General features: G+C 42.6%; 1 protein-coding gene across 1 annotated transcript in view; it reads left to right on the forward strand.

Annotated features, from left to right (window-relative positions):
• Positions 1–20,313, forward strand: part of hydin (HYDIN axonemal central pair apparatus protein) — a 541,323-nt gene that overhangs the window by 201,367 nt on the left and 319,643 nt on the right. The window contains exons 18-21 of the mRNA XM_052028752.1: positions 1,782–1,934; positions 12,608–12,846; positions 16,162–16,423; positions 19,958–20,101. Coding sequence (XP_051884712.1) covers positions 1,782–1,934; positions 12,608–12,846; positions 16,162–16,423; positions 19,958–20,101 — 798 coding nt within the window. The remainder of the gene's footprint in view (positions 1–1,781; positions 1,935–12,607; positions 12,847–16,161; positions 16,424–19,957; positions 20,102–20,313) is intronic.

Genomic DNA, 20,313 nt, shown 5'->3' on the forward strand with positions numbered 1-20,313 from the left:
TCATTTATACTCAATAAGAATCATGCAATTCACTCGGTTATAAAACTAACCGCTGATGGAATAAAGACCCAAAGCTCCTTCCTCCAAACAACAAGGGAAGAACAATAAATACACACTTTACATCTCTAAATCCAAGAACAACTTAAGCTAAGCTCACCACCACAAAGACCAGTTGAGGTGAACAGCATTAAAGTATTTGAGGGAGAGGTGGAGAAATGTTTGAGGGAGAGATAAGTAGAAATGTCTGTTAGAGAAACTAAAGGACTGCAGATGCTGGAATCTAGATGAAAAACACGATGATGCTGGAGGAACTCAGCAGGCCAGGCAGCATCCGTGGAGAAAAGCAGGCGGTCAATGTTTTGGGTCAGGACCCTTCTGCAGGACCCCGAAGAAGGGTCCTGACCTGAAACATTGACTGCCTGCTTTTCTCCAGAAATGTGTGCTCTTAAGGTAAGATGAAGGAAGGTGAGGGGAGACTCGGAGAATCATTGTACTATTATAGTGCAGAAGGGGATCATCAGCCCATTGTGCCTTGAGCTGGAATTTTGTAGGAGAAATCGTGTTAAAAATTATAAAAGAAAATAAAAAATTTTATTTACAGCGTGGTAACAGGCCCTTCTGGCCCAATGAGTCCGCGCCGCCCATTTTAAACCCAAATTAACCTACCTGTACGTCTTTGGAATGTGGGAGGAAACCAGAGCACCCGGAGGAAACCCACGCAGACACGGGAGAATGTATTAACTCCTTACAGACAGCGACGGGAATCGAACCCTGATCGCTGGCGCTGTAATAGCGTCGTGCTAACCGCTACGCTACCGTGCCGCCCATTCTCCACCTCTTTCCCTTGGGATCTGTATTGCTTTTCTCCTTTGGCAATATGTGGAGCACAGACATAGATTAAAACATAGAACAGTACAACACAGGAGCAGGCCCTTTGGCCCATGGTCGGTGCCAAACCTGATGCCAAACTAACTAATCCCATCTGCCTGCACATGGTCTATATCCCTTCATTCACTGCCTGTTCATGTGCCTGTCTAAATGCCTCTTAAATGTTGCTATTGTATCTGCTTCCACCACCTCCCTTGGCAGCCTGTTCCAGGCACTTACCACTCTCTGTGTGAAAACATTCCTCACAAATCTTCTTTAAACTTCTCCCCTCTCACCTCAAACCTATGTCCCCTAGTATTTGAGAATTCCACCCTGGGAAAAGGACTGATTGTCTACCCTATCTATTTATATAATTTTATATACTTCTATCTGGTCGCCCCTCAGCTTCCAGTGTTCTAGAGAAAGCAATCCAAGTTTGTCCAACCTCTCTTTATAGCTAAAACTCTCTAATCCAGGCAATATTCTGGCAAATTTCTTCTCCATCCTCTCCAAAGTCTCAACAAACTTCCAGTAATGCAGTGACTGGAACTGCACACTGTACTCCAAATGTGGCTTGACTAAAGTTTCGTACAGCTGCAACATGACTTTTATACTCAGTGCCCCATCCAATGAAGGCAAGCTGTTGTACTCCTTCTTTACCACCCTATCCACTTCTGTTGCTGCTTTCAGGGAGCGACGGACTTGCACCCCAAGAGATCTCTGTACATCAATGCTCCTCGGAGTCCTGCCATTTACTGTACATTTCTAAGCTAATTGACCAGTTTCTACACCTTTAATTCTATAATTCTAAGCAAATGTAATTTTCACTGCTTGTTTTAATAATAACTCAGTGCCAACCGTTCATTAACTGGACAGAAATTCTGATACAATATTTTTCTTTTTTTTTAAACTAGCAAGTCCACTTATCTTGCATAGGTGAGGGGCCAGTAGTCCATATCACTTCCACAGAGATTGACTGGGGGAAGATCCAAGTACTGTCTGATGTCCCCAAGACCATCTGCCTCTCTAATGAGTCACTTATCCCAGCCAACGTAACAGCCAAAATGGTAAGTCATTTGCAGTAATTAAGAAGGGAAAATGCTCCATAAAGATACTAATTGCCTTACATATGGGATTTCACACGCATCTGTCATTCTTGCGGCTTTTTTTAGACAATGATGTTTAGGTACATAGACTTTATGGCTTTCAACAATCAATGCAGGATTCAACATATACTAATTAATATAATCTCAGCTGTCTTTTATGTTACATCGAAACAACAACCAAATTTTAATGACTGCAGTGGATTCACCTTTCTTGATCCTCTGCCATTTACCTTCAAAAAAATTTACGATGCCTGTCACAGGATACTGTTGTTTCTATTGCATAGGAATGCTAATTCAGTGTTGCTCAGGGTGGTTAAGCATTGTTTTAAACTAAAGACAATATTAAAGTTGGGGAAGGTCATTTAAGTTGATACCCTAAGTGCAGATAGAAATCTTTCATCTTAAGGGAACAAAATTCCACTGAGCTCTGTGGTGGGATGTGAATAACCTAGGGCTTTGTTATGCTTTATGGGTTCTGATGAAGGGTCAATACATGTTACTACAAGTACTGTACAACTCAGAGTTTGCAATAAACCAAAAAAAGTCAAACAAGGGTAGGACAATACTGTATAGGACAATAGGGTGCTAAGGAATGTTCAGGTCGATAGTTCCCTGAAAGTGGAAACATAGATGGGTGATGAAGAAGGCACATGGCATGCTTGCCTTCATAGCTCGGGGCATTGAATATAAAAGTTGTGACAATACATTGCAAGTGTACAAAGCATTGGGAAGAGTGCACTTGTGGAGTACTGTGTGCAGTTCTGGTTGCCACACTGTACGAAGGATGTGATTGTGCTGGAGAGAGTGTGGAGGAGATTCACCAGAATGTTGCCTGGATTGGAGGACATTAGTTATGGGGAGAGATCGGACAGGCTGGGCTTGTTTTCCCTGGAGTGAAAGAGGCTGAGGCGTGACTTAATAGAGGGATATAAAATTATGAAGCACTTTCCCATGGTAGGGGTATCAAAAGCAAGAGGGCATAGGTTTAAGATGAGAGGAAGAAATTTTAGATGGGATTTGATGGGAAAGTCCTTTATACAGAAAGTGGTTGATACCTGGAACGCACTGCCAGAGGAGGGGGTGGAATCAGATACAATCACCATTTTTAAGAGGCATTTAGACAGACACTTAAATAGGCAAGGTATAGAAGGATACAGTCCTTACACAGGTAAATGGGATTAGTATAAATGGGAAAAAAGATCAACATCGACGTGGTGGGCTGAAGGGCCTGTTTCTGTGCTGTACCACTCTGTGACTCTTTAACTCTGAAACAGGGAAACTCTACAGAATACAACAAAGTTGTATAAATGCAAAGCAATGAAGAGGTATTGAACTGAAATGTTAACTGTTTTACCCATCAGTGTGCTCTTGACCTGCTGAATATTTTCAGCACTTTCTGTTTTTATATCAAATTTTCAGCATCTGCACTTTTGTTCTTGCTTTTCATTTATGACATGGTAAGCTTACAGTGGGATTATAGTGTGAGGCTGAAGTCATATATCTGAATCAAGAATGAAGTTTGCAAATTGAAGACAGTTCTTCCATCACTCATACATTAATCAATACTCCCCAGTGTGCTAATAACTTAAAGTGATCTTAAAACAGAGTTTTGCATTTGCACAGCTTGTTGGATTTTGTAAAGTTTCCTTGTTTTCTTGGTGTAATGTAAATTATAAAGTGCATGGGACCTGCAGCAACACTCACTGAGGATCTCACAGAACTGTGCTGCCTTTTACAAAACTCTTAGTTCTGCACACATAAAGGCTGTGCGGAGACCTCTCAAACTCACTTGATATGGTGCTCCAGCAATGAGCAAACTAGACACTTTCTTGTTATCAGCCTCAGCTGGGTGAAAAAAAACTAGTGTACTAAAATAAAGCTGGTGTACTAAAGCACAATGATGCCTTATTGGTCAGATTTGAGCGTGTTCAAAATGTATCATTAAAAATCCATTGAGTTTCTTGAGCACTAACTCAGCAGGTACAGTATTACTGCTTGTAGTTTAACCTTTTTGCCAATAGAGAACATGTATTTACAGTAACCATTATGAACGGTTTATGGAAGGACTCAATAGGACAATTAGGCACATAATTCACTCATTTGGTGGTGGGAGTGGTACAATTGAATTCAATGCACCATGATTGTATTGAGATCCAAAAGAGGCCATCATGGAACACTGCAGCAAATCCCAACGTACCCAATGAAGAATTCAGTAAATGCATTCCCATTCCTCTAAATCCCCGTTTTATCAATCCTTTGTTGCTAATTGTTATAGCATCCACTTGAATATGCTAACAGATTAAAACCCTTGTGCATCTTAGTGCCTGTCTTCCATGTCTTTGCCTGTCTAAGTGCTCCTATGTAGTGCTTCCCCAGTGCTGCAACTTAGCTGCTTGAAAGCTGATAACTTGGAGTGGAGGAAGCTAAAGATAGCATTGGAGGATAACCTCCCTCAGCTGTGGGCCCAGGAGACCTGGTTTTAGATTGCATTGAGTTGCCATGATTGGCAGCACTCTGGACTGGTTGATTGATTAGTAACGGCAAGGGCACGAGCAGAGAGGCAGCGATGGAAACACAAATGCTGCCTTCCTGACAGAGCCACTGTCACAATAAATAAAGAGAAATATTCCACATCCTGCCTTAATCACACCTTATCTACTTGCCCTGCCATTTACAAGGATTGAAGGACACACATTCCAACGTCTTTCTGCTTCTCTGTTCTTGTTTATTTTGATTATTTTCCCAATGCATTACTTCGCACTGGTCTGGATTGATTTCCATTTGCCAGTTTATTGTCCATCCAACCAGTTGATTGAAATCTTCCTAAAATGTATAGCTTTCTTCCTCATAAGCAACCTTACAACTAGTTTTTGTGCCAAAGCTCTTGCTGTCTATATTCAAGTCATCAATATGTACTGTTACAGCAATGGAGCCAGCACTTACCTCTGTGAATACAGTTCCAGTTATTAAAACATCAGTCAACCATTACCCTTTGCTTCCTGCCTCTGAGATACTTTGAAATCAAGTCTCTCATTTTCCTTTGGATGCAATGGGTTTTAATCGGCCAAATGGAAGGTTTGCTAAGATTCATGTTGACTACATCAAATGCCCTGCCTTATTTGGCACTCCTTCTTCCCAAATCTGTGTTGACTATCCTTGATTAATCAGTGCCTATCTAAAAGATAGTTTATAGCATTCCTCAAAATCTTTTCCAGTAATTCAAAAAGTAAGTTTGATTTGCCCTGTCATTAGCCCATTTATCACATTAGCTGTCTTCCAGTCCTGTGGCAATCGACTTGTAGTTCTATATTTTTATCATGCTGAAAATTTCATACTCTTCCTCGTTAATGACAATGCTTGCATTAGCCCCTTCTTTTGTGAAGACACGTTAAATATTCATGTAGAACCAAACCACTGTCTTCCATTGCCATGTGTCGTTTACATTTTTAGTCCTTAATAAGCCTTACTGTTTCCTTTGTTATTGTCTCGCCCTTCATGCATTTATAAAACATCTGCATTTATAAATCCCTTAACTTAACCTGCAAATATTTTTGGATTCTTGACCTCATAATCTACCTCTTTATGACCTTGCTCTTTATTGTCCTCCTGCACTGCACTTGCTCTGTAACTGTAACACTATATTCTGCATCCTATTATTGTTTTCCTTTCGTACTACCTCAATGCACTGTTGTAATGAAATGATCTGTATGGACGGCATGTAAAATGAGTTTTTCACTGTACTTTGATACATGTGACAATAATAAACCAATTTACCAATTTTTTCATGCATTCTTTTTGCCCTGATGATTTTCTTTTCAATTTCATCCCAGTGCTAAACTCCTCAAGGTTTTCTGCAGTATTGAGCTCTCAATTTTAGACATGACTTTCCCTTACTTGATATTTCCTTGATGCCCCTTTGCCATCAGAGAGCTGATCCTTTGCTGTCTGTGAGCTCATCTATGATGTCCATGTGAACTCCCCATGCTTTCTTTGAGCTGAGGAACACTCTGTGCTTTACAAGATGAATCTGGGATCTTGGATCTAGGATTGTGTAGGTATCTTTTTGATTGCCTGTATAATTTTGCTTGAGTCAATTACATGCAAAATTGTAGCTTATGGCAGGAAATGTAGAAGATTTACATGTACATACCATATCACTTGGAAACATTATTGGGGATTTATAGTGAAGTACATAAAGTATTTAGCATTTCAAAATACTTCTCAGTTTAACTGCATGACTTGCAGATTCCTTTTACCAAAGAATTTATGTTGTTGGTTACGGATAGCATAATTTATGTTAAATGCACTATTTCACTATTGATCGGAACTACCGAGTTGGAATGGCTGATTGATTAGAGATGAGTTATTGTGATGCCTCAGCAGTGCTTTCACCAGCAGCACTGTTGATGAATTGGTTGGATTAGTGGGGACGTGTCAGTGTGACTGCCAACTTGCAGTTGTAAAGGCAGCTTCATTTTATAGTTATCTTTGAATTCTAATCAGCCTTGGATCAGCTTCAACCCTCAGCCTTTATTTACTACAGCCTCTGCAAAGTATGACACCGTGCTGGCAATTATCAACATCATAAAGATGCTCAGAGCTATTTAAATATACATTTGCATTAGTTTACTCTTTGTGGCTGAAGAAATGGAAACTTTGGTAGAGTTGATAAGGAGAAATTCTTTCAACTGGCAAGAGGGGCAGGAGCAGTTTTATGATAACAAGAACACAGATTTATGATAATCGGCAAAAAAAATAGTTATTAGCTAGAGAGTTGTTATGATCTGGAAAGCACCACCTAAAAGGGTGGTGAACACAGATTCCATAGTATCTTTCAAAAGGAATTTAGAGATATATTTGAAAAGAAGTAATTTACATGTCTAGCAGAATATGCTGTACCAGACAGGTGTTGTATGTTGAATTGCCTCCTTTTATATAGTTCTATAAAAACATAACTGCTGGAAGTTTTAAATTTCATGTTTCTTTCCCACATCTCCTTGTATGTATTAAAGAACCCATCCATTTAGAACATAGAACATAAAACAGTACAGCACAGGAACAGGCCCTTTGGCCCACTGTGTCTGCACTGACCATGATGCCAGTCTAAATTGGTTAAGAGAATCAAGGTGATGTAGCACTCCTTCCCTTTTCTCTCTGAAGCCTTTGAATTCATACAACATGGTGTTAGACCACTTCTGAAATTTCTCTGTGAAGGTGATGTACCCTCACATCAGGCACCAAGAAGGGAACTGATGAAAAATTACTGAAAATTATTGAGCACAAAGTCTTCCTTTGGTTTGGAGCTGTCCTGAGGCAAACATCAGGGAAAGCTATTCAAAAACATCAGTGACACAATGACAATTATGGAAGTTCATCGAATAAACAAATATCTTTCTGCTCCAGAAGAATAGTTGACTTCATCTCTGGGTTACAATAGTGTCTATATATGTAATCATGAGTTTACGAAAGAAAGAATAGAAATCCAATTATTTTAATGAAATAAAAGGAAACAGAAGTCAATTCCTTCCGTAAAGCGAGGGCATTTTAAACACAGGGAAAATACAGACAGAAACTCAATGAAAAGAGCAGCAGACAGAGGACCTGAAAGACAGGAACAGAAAAAAGAGAGTCCGAGACAGAGGTCAGAGTACTTGACAGTGGGGGTGGTCAGAGGGGACAGGAGGGAGAGGTGGTCAGAAGGTACAGGAGGGAGGGGTGGTCAGAGGGTACAGGAGGGAGGGATGGTCAGAGGGTACAGGAGGGAGGGGTGGTCAGAGGGAACACAGGAGGGAGGGGTGGTCAGAGGGTACAGGAGGGAGGGGTGGTCAGAGGGGACACAGGAGGGAGGGGGTGGTCAGAGGGTACACAGGAGGGAGGGATGGTCAGAGGGGACAGGAGGGAGGGATGGTCAGAGGGGACAGGAGGGAGGGGTGGTCAGAGGGAACACAGGAGGGAGGGGTGGTCAGAGGGGACAGGAGGGAGGGATGGTCAGAGGGAACACAGGAGGGAGGCATGGTCAGAGGGTACAGGAGGGAGGGATGGTCAGAGGGGACAGGAGGGAGGGGTGGTCAGAGGGAACACAGGAGGGAAGGGTGGTCAGAGGGTACAGGAGGGAGGGGTGGTCAGAGGGTACAGGAGGGAGGGGTGGTCAGAGGGAACACAGGAGGGAGGGGTGGTCAGAGGGTACAGGAGGGAGGGATGGTCAGAGGGTACAGGAGGGAGGGATGGTCAGAGGGAACACAGGAGGGAAGGGTGGTCAGAGGGAACACAGGAGGGAGGGGTGGTCAGAGGGAACACAGGAGGGAGGGATGGTCAGAGGGTACAGGAGGGAGGGGTGGTCAGAGGGTACAGGAGGGAGGGATGGTCAGAGGGTACAGGAGGGAGGGGTGGTCAGAGGGAACACAGGAGGGAGGGGGTGGTCAGAGGGGACACAGGAAGGAGGGGTGGTCAGAGGGTACAGGAGGGAGGGGTGGTCAGAGGGTACAGGAGGGAGGGGTGGTCAGAGGGTACAGGAGGGAGGGATGGTCAGAGGGTACAGGAGGGAGGGGTGGTCAGAGGGAACACAGGAGGGAGGGATGGTCAGAGGGTACAGGAGGGAGGGGTGGTCAGAGGGAACACAGGAGGGAGGGGTGGTCAGAGGGTACAGGAGGGAGGGGGTGGTCAGAGGGTACAGGAGGGAGGGGGTGGTCAGAGGGGACACAGGGGGGAGGGGTGGTCAGAGGGAACACAGGAGGGAGGGATGGTCAGAGGGAACACAGGAGGGAGGGGTGGTCAGAGGGTACAGGAGGGAGGGGTGGTCAGAGGGAACAGGAGGGAGGGATGGTCAGAGGGGACACAGGAGAGAGAGAGAGAGAAGGAAAAGTAGATCAGAGGCTGAGGGAAGAATAAAGTGTAGAACCTGAGAAGAGTGATGCGGGTCTGGAGAACCTGAATGAGACCACCTCAGTGCCCACTGTTAAGTTTGCCACAGAACTGATTTTCTCTTTAATACTTTCTCCTTCACCTGTCTTCATGCTGCTTCCAAGCTCACCATCTTCATCTGATCCGTCCCCAGCTCCCTTTATTTAATTAACAGTGAACTACCCTTTTTTTTGACTCCCATGCTGTGTGACATTGTAAATGGTTCCCTGGGCACAAGCTTTCACTGTCAAAAAAATTTTCTGCCATTTCCCCAACAAACCCACTCTTTAGCTCTCTGTCTTGGGAAGCCACCACCTCATCTTAAGCTTTCTTCTCCAGCGTCCTTGAAAGTGTCACACCCCCGAGATCAACAAACATTTTACCCAGAATTCCAACAGAGCGTTTATAGAGCTTCTTTAAAACAATAAGTTATTTCAAGGTGTTTAAAAGAGACTGAGTCACATCAGGAAATATTAGACTAAAGATTTAATGGGTAGGTGGCTTAAAAGAGAAAAAAAAAACTAGAGGGATGGTGAGCTTTAGCAAGAGAATTCAGGAGCCTTGGCAGTAGGGCCTAGCTGTAGATGTATAAGCAATATTTTTCAGGGAGAAACCAGAAGCCGGATTTGGAGGAGCACATACAGTATATCTTGGCAGGTTGTAGGCTCTGGAGGAGATTGCAGACACAGGGACCAGTAAAACCATGGATGGATTTAAAAACAAATGTGAGAAATCTAAAGTTGTGTTGTTGCTTAACTGGAAGCTATTGCAGTTGACCAAGCTTGGAATGGATGAAAAGGCAGGGCCTATGTGTTTTGGAATAAACTGTTCTAGGTACAGCAAAGACATGAATGGAGGCAGACAATTCAGCTGCAATTAACAAGCCTTCACTACACTCTCTCAGTTGGCACTGCCACTACTTGTATCATTCAATCTCTCCCTGTCACCCCCTATCACCCCCTTTGTTCACTCCACCCCTTCCCCTTCACTGCAACTTAAAACATGTTTGATTTCTATGATGAAGGGTTATTGACCAGATTGTTAACTCTTGTTTCTCTCCCCAAACATGCTGCCTGACCTACCTGTTCAGTATTTCCAGCATTGTCATAGCACAGAAATGGGTTCTTCGGCTCGCCACGTCCATGCCGACCTTTTTGCTCATCTGCATTAATCCCATTTGCCCGCATTAGGTCCGTATCCTTCTATACCTTGCCTATTTAAGTGTCTGTCTAAATGCCTCTTAAATGTAGTGATCATATCTGATTCTACCCCCTCCTCAGGCAGCATATCTCAGATATCAAACACTCTCTGTTTTCATTTCTGTTCTTACTGATCTGATTGTAATTAGGGCATCTCCAACAATGACTTCCCTGCCAGGTCTTACACAGTTGAATCTGTTCATTACAGGTCTTATGCTTCACAATGTACCACCTTATACTTGTAATGTTTGCTGGTCTTGAAACTTCCCTCAATCTCTTGGTTCTTCTAGCTCGCTTCATAAATCCTGCGTTCTTCCATCAGTTGTAGACAGCCATGCCTTCACTGGCCAAAACATGTACTGCAACTCTGGCTCGAAATCTTTTAATTACTCCACTCTGCAATGTTCATTTAATCATCCTTTAAAACCCATCACACATTACAGTTTAATTGGAGAGCAATTTGGACAGAGTAGTTTGGTAAGCATTGGAATTGGTGAGAGACTAATTTCATTCTAAAATTTAATTTCAGTTTTGCATTTAGAATTTCACTTTAGAGTGTTAATCAAGAGTAAACAATAGCCCGCCAGTTGCAGTTAACAGTTAATTAAGTTGTCATCTATAGCGAGTTCCCTGAAAAGATAGCAATTACTTTTAGCAGGGGCTGAGTCCACACTTGAGGAACTTGGGTGTGACCCAGAGGTGCATGAGTAAAAAGTACTCAGTGCCCTGTCCAATGAAGGCAAGCATGCCAAACACCTTCTTTACCACCCGTCTACGTGTGCTGCCACTTCCAGGGTACTATGTACATGTACCCCAGGCCTCTCTGTTCTACAATACTCTCCAGAGCTGTGTCATTTACTGTGTTAGTCCTGCCCTGGTTTAGTCAAAGTCAAAGTTGAGTTTATTGTCATATACACAAGTACATGTATGCACAAGTGCAATGAAAAACCTACTTGCAGCAGCAGTTTAATTTACCAAAATGCAACACCTCGCATTTGTCTGAGTTAGATTCTATTTGCCATCCCTTGGCCAACTTTCCCAGTTCATCTAGATCCTGTTGTAACCTTAGATAACCTTCACTGTCCACTACACCACCAATTTTGGTGTCACCTGCAAAGTTACTATCCATGTTAACAACATTGTCGTCCAAATCATTAACCTAGATGACAAACCACAGTGCACCCAGCACCGATCTCCGCAGCACAACACTGGTCACAGGCCTCCAATCTGAATAACAACCCTCGACTACCACCCTCTGACTCCTTCCACTGAGCCAGTTTTGTATCCAATTAGCTAGCTTACCCTGGATTCCATGTGAGCTTGGGACCTTGTCAAAGGCCTTGCTGAAATCCATATGGTACCAATAGAGTTATACAGCACAGAAGCAGACCCTTCGGCCCAACTCATCCATGCCGACCAACGTGCCTACCTGATCTAGTCCCATTTGCTTGCATTTGGCCTATCTCCCCTTTCCTATCCATGTACCTGTCCAAATGTCTTTCAAGCATTATAATTGTAGCTGGCTCTAGTAGAGAAGTTGGGACGTCATGTTGCAACTATACAAGCCATTGGTGAGACCAGTTAGAATTGTAATTTTATTCTCAGTTTAAACATATGATTTAGTTTTTAATCTTAAGCTTTCCTCCTTTTTACTAAATTCAAATTGCCAACCTTTGCACTCTGCTCCAGTTTCACGCACTTCCTATAGCTGGGCAATCAGAACTGCATACAATACTCCAAGTGCCTCCTAGCACTTCCTCTGGCAGCTCGTTACATATACGCACCACACTCTTTGTGAAAGCTTTGCCCCTCGGATCCCCTTTAAATCTTTTCCCTCACACCTTAAAACTATTCCTTCTAGCCTTAGACTCCCCTACCCTTGGAAAAAGACTGTGATGATCCATCCGATCTATGCCCTTCATAATTTGAGAAACCTCTATAATGTCACCCCTCAACCTCCTCTGCTCCAGGGAAAATGGTCCCAGCCTATAACTCAAGGCCTTGGGCCCAGGCAACGTTCCTGTGAATCCTTTCTACACCCTCCCTAGCTTAATCACATCCTTCCCGTCGCTTGGCAACCAAAACACCACACGATACTCCAAGTGCTACCTAACTAACGATCTGTAACATGCAGTATTGTTATGCCTCAATGTAGTATTAAAAACTGCAGAATTAAGAACTGGACTTTATCTTGTGCTTTATATTTGCAGTTTTGATCATTAGTTGAAAATTGAGAACATTGTATTAATTTGTATTATGGTAGATTTTTAGAGTCTATAGTTATGTTATGTTATATTGAAATTATTTCCCCCATACTGTTTTGTTATAAATGTACAGCTTCTCTTTTCATGGAGGTGTTAATGTATATATAGTGCTCACTCATTGCTACCAGATACATAATTTCTATTTCCTGGATCCAGTTATAATGGTTCTTTATGACCTGGTTTTGATTCATAGAAATTTACAGCACAGAGAGGGTGATTTGGCCAGCTTCATCACACTAATAGGTCATCTCTGATCTAATTTATATCTCAGGCACTAGAACACTCGAAATGGCGCTTGGAACCCAGCGAAGCTGTGATCCCCCCCCACGGACATGTAGATTTGACTATCATGGCGCACCTTGATGACACAATCTGGTCTGAAGACAAGGTGCACTTATTAATAGAGAACAGTCACTCAAAAAGCATTCGTGTGCAAGCCAAGGGCATTGGATCTACCATTGTATCTAACAAACCCTTTGGACCACATCTTAACCTTGGATCGATATTCAGGCAAGTAGTCACATCAAAAGCTTCAGGTTCTGCTGTCTGCCAAAATTGAATCAGGATTTGTTTTGGAAGTTGGAGTCAGGGAGCAGGGAAAGTAAGTGTGGCTTGTTTTCACCACCTGAGAACAGTAAGAGTGAAGACGTTGAGAGACGAAATGTCAAATACTAGATGGCACAGATTTAAGGTGAGGTGGAGAAAGCTTAAAGGAGATTTACGACTCAGGTTTTTTACACAGAGAGTGGTGGGTGCCTGAAACGCGCTGTCAGGGAAGGTGGTAAAAGCAGATACAATCGCAACTTTTAAGAGGCATTTAGACAGATGGATGAACAGGCAGGGAATGGAGGGATACGGACCCTGTGCTGGCAGATGGGATTAGTTCGATTGGCATCATGGTCAGCACGGATATGTTGGGCCAAAGGGCCTTTCATGTGCTGAACTATTCTCTGTTCTATGAAGGGGAAGAGGAATGAGAGATGTGGGATCAGGTACAACAATACCGTTCGTCCTCTTCAATTGCTTAAGCCCAGAGCTTCAGTGATGACATGCTCAGGTAATGTAGCCACCCCACTCTCTGTCCTTGGATCTTGACTCCTAACCTCACCTGCTATGCAGTGTCTGTCCTACAGAGTTCCTTCAAGATAGATCACTCTTCCTTTCTACATCTTCTGCCAACGTCAGGCAATCTTTCCTGTGCTGCTCATTCTTAATATTCTCCCAGACCAGGCCAATTTCCAGAATGCCTGCCGACCCCTGCAGCAGGCACAGCTGTGAGAGGTGCAAGGGGGCTTTAAGCTGCGCAGGCAAGTTTTAGGTGGAACCAACAACTCACAGTTTGCAGCTGAGGAAGGTATCCACTCAGGTACATAGTTATTACTGGCAACATTGCAACAGTCATAAAGAATACCTGGCAACATGAACCCTCAGGTTCTGTTTGTACATGCTTATATTCAGCGTGCCTTCTAACTAGAAGGTAGCCAGAAGATAGCAACAGAACAGAGGGACCTTTAAGACTATACTTCATGTGTCTACCATTGTGATTCCCTTGGACTGTTATGAGAACAAACCCAGTTTAGGTGTTTTAATGAGCTTTAAAAAAAACAATGTGCATGTCATAGAGTCATAGAACTATGCAGGCCCTTCGGGCCAACTTATCCATGCTGACCAAGTTGCCTAACTGGGCTAGTCCCATTTGCCAGCATTTGGCCCATATCCCTCTAAACCTTTCTTATCCGTGTAACTGTCTAAATGCCTTTAAAATATCGTAATAATACCTGCCTCTACTACTTCCTCTGGCGGCTTGTTCCATATACTCACCACCCTCTGTGCAAAAAAGTTGCCCCTCAGTGCCCTTTTAAATCTCTCCCTTCTCACTTTAAACCTATGCCTCTAGGTCTAGACTCCCCTGTCCCAGCGAAAAGACTTCGGCAATTCACCTTATATATGCCCCACATGGTTTTATAAACCTCTATAAGGTCACCCCTCAGGCTCCTACGCTCTAGGGAAGAAAGTCCTAGCCTATCCTGCGTCTCATAACTCAAGCCCTCCAGTCCCAGTAATGTAAATCTTTTTTGCATGCTTTCCAGTTTAATGACATCCTTTCTATAGCAAGGCAACCAGAAGTGTATGCAGTACTCCAAATGTGGCCTTACTAATGTCCTGTACAGCTGCAACATGACGTTCCAACTCCTGTACTCAGTATTCTGACCGATGAAGGCAAGCATTCCAAGTGCCTTCTTCGTCATCCTGTCTACCTGTGTTGCCACTTTCAAGGAACTATATATCTGCACCCCTAAGTCTCTCTGTTCCACAACACTCTCCAGGGCCCTACCATTTACTGTGCAAGTCCTGCCCTGGTTTGTCTTATCAAAATGCAACACCTCGCATTTATCTGAATTAAACTCCATCTGCCATTCCTTGGCCCACTGGCCCAATTGATCAAGATCCCTTTGTTATCTTGGATAACCTTCTTCACAGAATGTGTCGAATGAAAAGATGTAGCAAAATTCTAGATGAACACATTTAGATGGATGCAAAATCTAGATGAAACATCTAGTTTCTCTAGCAAAAATCTATTTTATCACAGTGTTTGTTATTTTAGACTGACTTTTAATGAGTTCATCATTATTCATGAGTGTGATTTAAAAGTAGTTTCTTGAGCTCATTAAAGCAGCAAGGTTTGAAGTCAAATTTAATCGAAGTGTTTAAAATCATGAAGGATTTTGATGGAGAGAATAAAAATATACTGTTTCTATTTGAAAAATAGTCCACTCTTCAAATGGAAACAGTTTATCAAACTACAGATTGTAAAGGAGCCAGAAGTGACATGAGATTTTTTCCCTTTGCCCAACAAATTACTATGATGTGGAACTCATTGTATGAAAAGGTGATGAAGGAGGAATCAGTTACTTTGAAAGAGAATTGAATAAATCGACATTAAAGGAAAAACACTTGCCTCACTGTGGGGAAAGGCATGGTGAGTGTGACTAATTGGAAATCTTGTACAAAATCTGGTAAAGGAACAGTGAGCCGACTGGCCTCATTTTGTGCTGTATTATTCAGTGATTCATTGCAAGGTACTCTTTTACTATTAAAATACCTAAGCAGGGTTTGTAACCTGTGGTGTTGCATCAGAATCACAGAACAGGATACATGGGGCACAGTCTTAACAGGTTTCCATTCTCTCTTCCTCTTTTATATCCAGGAATTGTCTGTTTTCCAGATCCAGAAATCGAATTCCCTTGTATCTTAACATATCTTCCATAGCTCAATCCTGATGCTTTCCAGGAGCCAGCCAACCTTCAAATTAGTGATAGCCAACACCGTCTTCTCCATGGGTATCTGTGCCTCGTTGGTCCGTGGCTGACGTGTAGTTAGTCTGAGAGAGAAAGCAGGAGGGTCTATTTGACGATATGTTTGTCATGATGAAGTGGATGGCAGTGTGTGCAAGATGTGAGTTGTGGGCATAACGTTGTGTGAGTGGGTTTAAGTGGAGCATATGAGAGTTTAATTTATAATTCATAGGGATTGTTATTGGGGTCTGGTGAATTGTGTGGTGTTGGAGACTAGTGGTGTAATTCATGAGATGTGCCACTTGCAGATGCATTCTGTGAGGTTGTTGAATTCTTGAGGCATTGCATTCTTGAGGAGTTGCATTCAGGTCCTCAGAGGTTGACACTGATGCCTGTTTTTGAAGGCTTTTGCTTTCAGATTTAGTCCCTGGGGCCTTTTTTTGACTCATTTTAGTCAAGTATTGCACAGCTACTAACAGGTTTATCTGAAGCCCTGATAAGCATTTGTGTCACGTCTGATTTGTTACAGTTCTCAAGTTTGCCGCTATTCAGTTAAGCTGACAAACCGTGGACGGCGACACCATCAGATTTACTGGAAGACAGAAGGTTTTCCTCTCACCTTTAAACCCGCTCCACAGAAACAGCCTGTATCTCTTGACATGAAATATAAAATTTCTCACCCTCTAGCAGGGCACTATGTGCCCTGCTTCAGAGTTAGACCACTGCGCATGGACCTTGATCCAGGCCAAAGTGCTGTCCTGGTGTTAGAGGGAGAATCAGACACACCTAAGGTAAGAAAAGATCTCCTTTAAATAGTAAGTATAAAGTGGTCAAAGATGTTGTTATTTCTACTTCTTCAACTTCACCTAAACATCTCACACTATTCCTTTAGGAACCATTCTAATGCACCACTTCAATTTTATTTTAATAATCACAACTCTTTAATTATAAATATATCCACAGGTTATTTTTATCTAATTTGTGTGCCAGTATTTGGATGGGCAATATGCAATGGTTGATACATTTAGCTCATTAGCTGATCATAAATAGTCCCTGATGCACCTGAATTGATAGAATTTATAATCCCCACCTGTAAGTTGTGCGCTCACTCTTGCAAACTGGCGTCTTTCCCAGCTTTATATTTCTTCATTAGCGTTTGGTGTTCTGATCCTGAACTTCCATGCATACTTCCTCCCCACAGTCCAACATTCAGGCATCTCAGCCATTATCTCTGCAATTCCCCCTTTGTTCTTTTCCATAGAACCATAGAACAATACGGCGCGATACAGGCCCTTTGGCCCACCATGTTGTGCCGCCCTTCAAACCACACCTATGACTATCTACCCCTTCCTCCCACATATCCCTCTAACTTAAATTCCTCCATATGCTTATCTAACAATCACTTGAACTCTAGCAATCTCTTGAACAAACCCTTCCACTCATGGTTGCAAAACCTATCTCTTCAACAAAACTATCTCAACAACAACTTGGACAGATATAAGACGCTTCTGAATGTGCTTCACAGAAACCTTTTCAAAGAAAATTTAACACTAAATCACATAAGGGGATTTTGGGATATGTTTGCTTAAAAGGGGGAAGAGACAGACAGATCCTGGGAAGGAATTCCAGAGTTTAAGGTCAAGGTATTTGAAGGATGACCAAATTGAAAATATGCAGGAGGTCAGAATCTGAGCAACTCAATGTCAAAGGGTTGTAGGGCTGAAAGACATGATAGAGACAGTGAAAGGGGTAAGGCCTTGGAGGAGCTGATATGTGAAGATGGGAATCTTAATGTCAAGATGCAACTAGTCCAAAAGCTAATGCAAGTCAATGAGCAAAGGTGGGTTAAATGACACTTGCTAATGGAGGCTTGGTGAATATTGAAATGGTTGAGTTTACAGGTAATTAGTAAATGATTATAAGAAGCAGATGAGCTGAGCAGGGCCGGTGAAAAGTGACATTAGGATCGTGGCTATAGGCGTGGAGAGGAAGTTTAGCTTGGGATTGAATAGCATGCTAAGGTTGCAAATGGCCTGGTTCAGTCTCGGTTAGTGGACTGGGAGAGGAATATAAACACTGACATAGTCTGTTTATGATCCCCAAAGGTTATTAGCATCAAAAGAGTTAATGAAACAAAAAGCAGATGGATAATGATCAGTAGTGCCCTCCTGATAGATGCCAGTGACGTAACCTCCATCTAAATAGAGATTAACTTCATTGCCTAATGTTGTACGGCAAAAAGCCCTCTTGTGTTTTTTGTGTTGTTGTAGCTCTTAAAAGTGCTGCTAACTGCTTTAATGTAGTGGAAATGATGTTGAGCATTGACTCTATAGGGGTTGTTAGGAAAAGAAGGTAACTCTTTTTGAGTGAAAACATTTGCTTTTGTAAAGAACACCAAGAGCAACTTGGCTGTAGGTTGCAGTCAAAGCAAATGATGTCCATCTGTGAAGAAACCATGAACATGGATAAAAGTGAAAATTTCTGGCACCTGAAAGGCATGTTGTGTATGCTTTAATAGAGTCATAGAGCACTACAGCATAGAAACAGGCCCTTCAGTCCATCCAGTCCATCTTCTGTCTGGTCCCATCTACCTGCACCCGGACGATATCCCTCCAAACCCCTCCCATCCTTGTACTTATCCACACTTCTCTTAAACATTATGGTTGAACCTGCATCCACCACTTCCGCTGGCAGCTCGTTCCACACTCGCACCACCCTCTTGAGTGAAGAAGTTCCCCCTCAGATTCCCCCTAAATATTTCACCTTTCATAATTTTCCTGCTTGAAGACAGAAAAAGGCTAGGAGCAGCAGTTTGGTAACCACCCACCCCTTTCTGAAATCACATCCATGTCTACTTAAGGAGAGATCAATATTGTTTCCCTTGTTATTACTCACACATGGCAGGTGAATGGAAATGTGATCAGATGTAATGGTGAGACCCAAGTGCATCTTGAGTCACCTATTCTGACTGTATATGAGGTACAGTTCTTGTTGTTAGGCAGTCTCTCAGGATCAGGTAACTTGTTTCCAGTCCAGTGGGTTTATTAGTTCTTGGGGTAACCATTGAGGCCTGTTCTGGGGCCATAGACTGTTCCCCAGCTGAGGCAGGACTTGGCTGACAGGGTTGTTTGTGGGATGGTGACTCCTTCTGATGTTTATGCTGGGCTTCTGTGTGCTCTTGATGCATAGATTCAAGGTTCTCTCTACCATCCCGAATGTTTCTTCTCCACTTTGAACAGTCATTGGCCAGGAGTAAGTGCACATGTGTCACTTTTGTCAAGGAGGCTTTGAACACATCCTTGAATCTTTTTCTCTGACCATCTGCTAATCCCTTTCCTCTTTGAATAGTGTATGTCTGGTGTCAGGCAGTGTTGTATTATTGGCACCACACTTTGCTCATTATCTTAAACAATCATAACCTCTCATTCCAATGAAATAGCCCCAATTTTCAAGTATATAATTCTTCACTTCAGATAGAGTCCTGGCGAAATTGTGCTGCCCCCACTCTGTCACCACAGTTACCTTTCCTGTTGTGTGGAATCCAAATCCTTACACGGTGTTCCAACAGCAGGCCCTCACAAGGGCAGTAATGTATAGTTTGGGACAGGTGGAAAAATGTCATTCAAATTGCTACAGTAACTCAAAGCACCCGGATTTAGAACAGAGATATTGGAGGTGATGTGCCCTTTCAAATAAAAACACTGTAAACCTTTCTTAGATTTTATGTAGCTTCACCATTAAACTTGTTTACCTTTTTTTTGCCTCTTGCCACAAAACATGGTATTACATTAAGCTGTTTTTAATGCCATGAGAACTAAATCACCAAATCCCTCCGATGTTCCTGACTGACCAATTTTTAGCTTTACTTTTTAAACAGTATACCACCTCATATTAACTGATATTAAATTCCGACCAATCTGAGATTCTGCCCAATTCTCGATCTACTTCCTTCAGGACCAATTAATGTCATATTTTACGGATCCAAAATGTGTTCTCCCTTCAACCTTTTTAGTCCCTCGTTGACTGATGATCTGAGAGTGAACGGTGCTAGTTCTTGGTTTGGTAGTAAAGTGCATTTGTGCACCTTGTGGTCCATCACTGAGTGCATATATAAACCCCAGCAACTATAGTCCAGGGAGAAAGGCTTATGTCTCTTGTAACATGAGATTGCCCTTTGAACTTCCAGAGCGTTCGTATTTCCACAACTTGAGTCCAAACTTAATGAATTCCAAACGTTTAACTCCTAGCTGTTTATACATAGAAGCTCCTTTTACTTTTGCTGATGTTTACACAGCGTCTCAGTGTCACCATTTGATTCCCTGCAGGTTGTCAGTGGTCAGCTGGTGGGCAGTGCCATCATCGGGAAGCAGTCTGGGAAGGAGAGAATAAAAACCGTGAACATCCTCTGTGAGTTCATTGGACCCATCCTGGAGCTTTCGACAAAGCAGTTGAACTTCCGGGTAGAGAAGGTAATTGAAATCAAATTGTTTACTCCTTGATAAACTGCGAGGTGAATGAACTAATTTTGAGTTATTTTATTTATTCCCCCACGGCCATGATTTTTCATTGATATCCCTGAGCTGCATTAACACATTCTTACATCTGCACAGGAGCCGTGCAATCGCCCGAAGAAAACATTAAAGCAATACCTGAGACATCCGATGATGTATGATTTATGGCA

This window comes from Pristis pectinata, chromosome 13 (assembly GCF_009764475.1).
Source record: "Pristis pectinata isolate sPriPec2 chromosome 13, sPriPec2.1.pri, whole genome shotgun sequence".
Classification (NCBI taxonomy): domain Eukaryota; kingdom Metazoa; phylum Chordata; class Chondrichthyes; order Rhinopristiformes; family Pristidae; genus Pristis; species Pristis pectinata.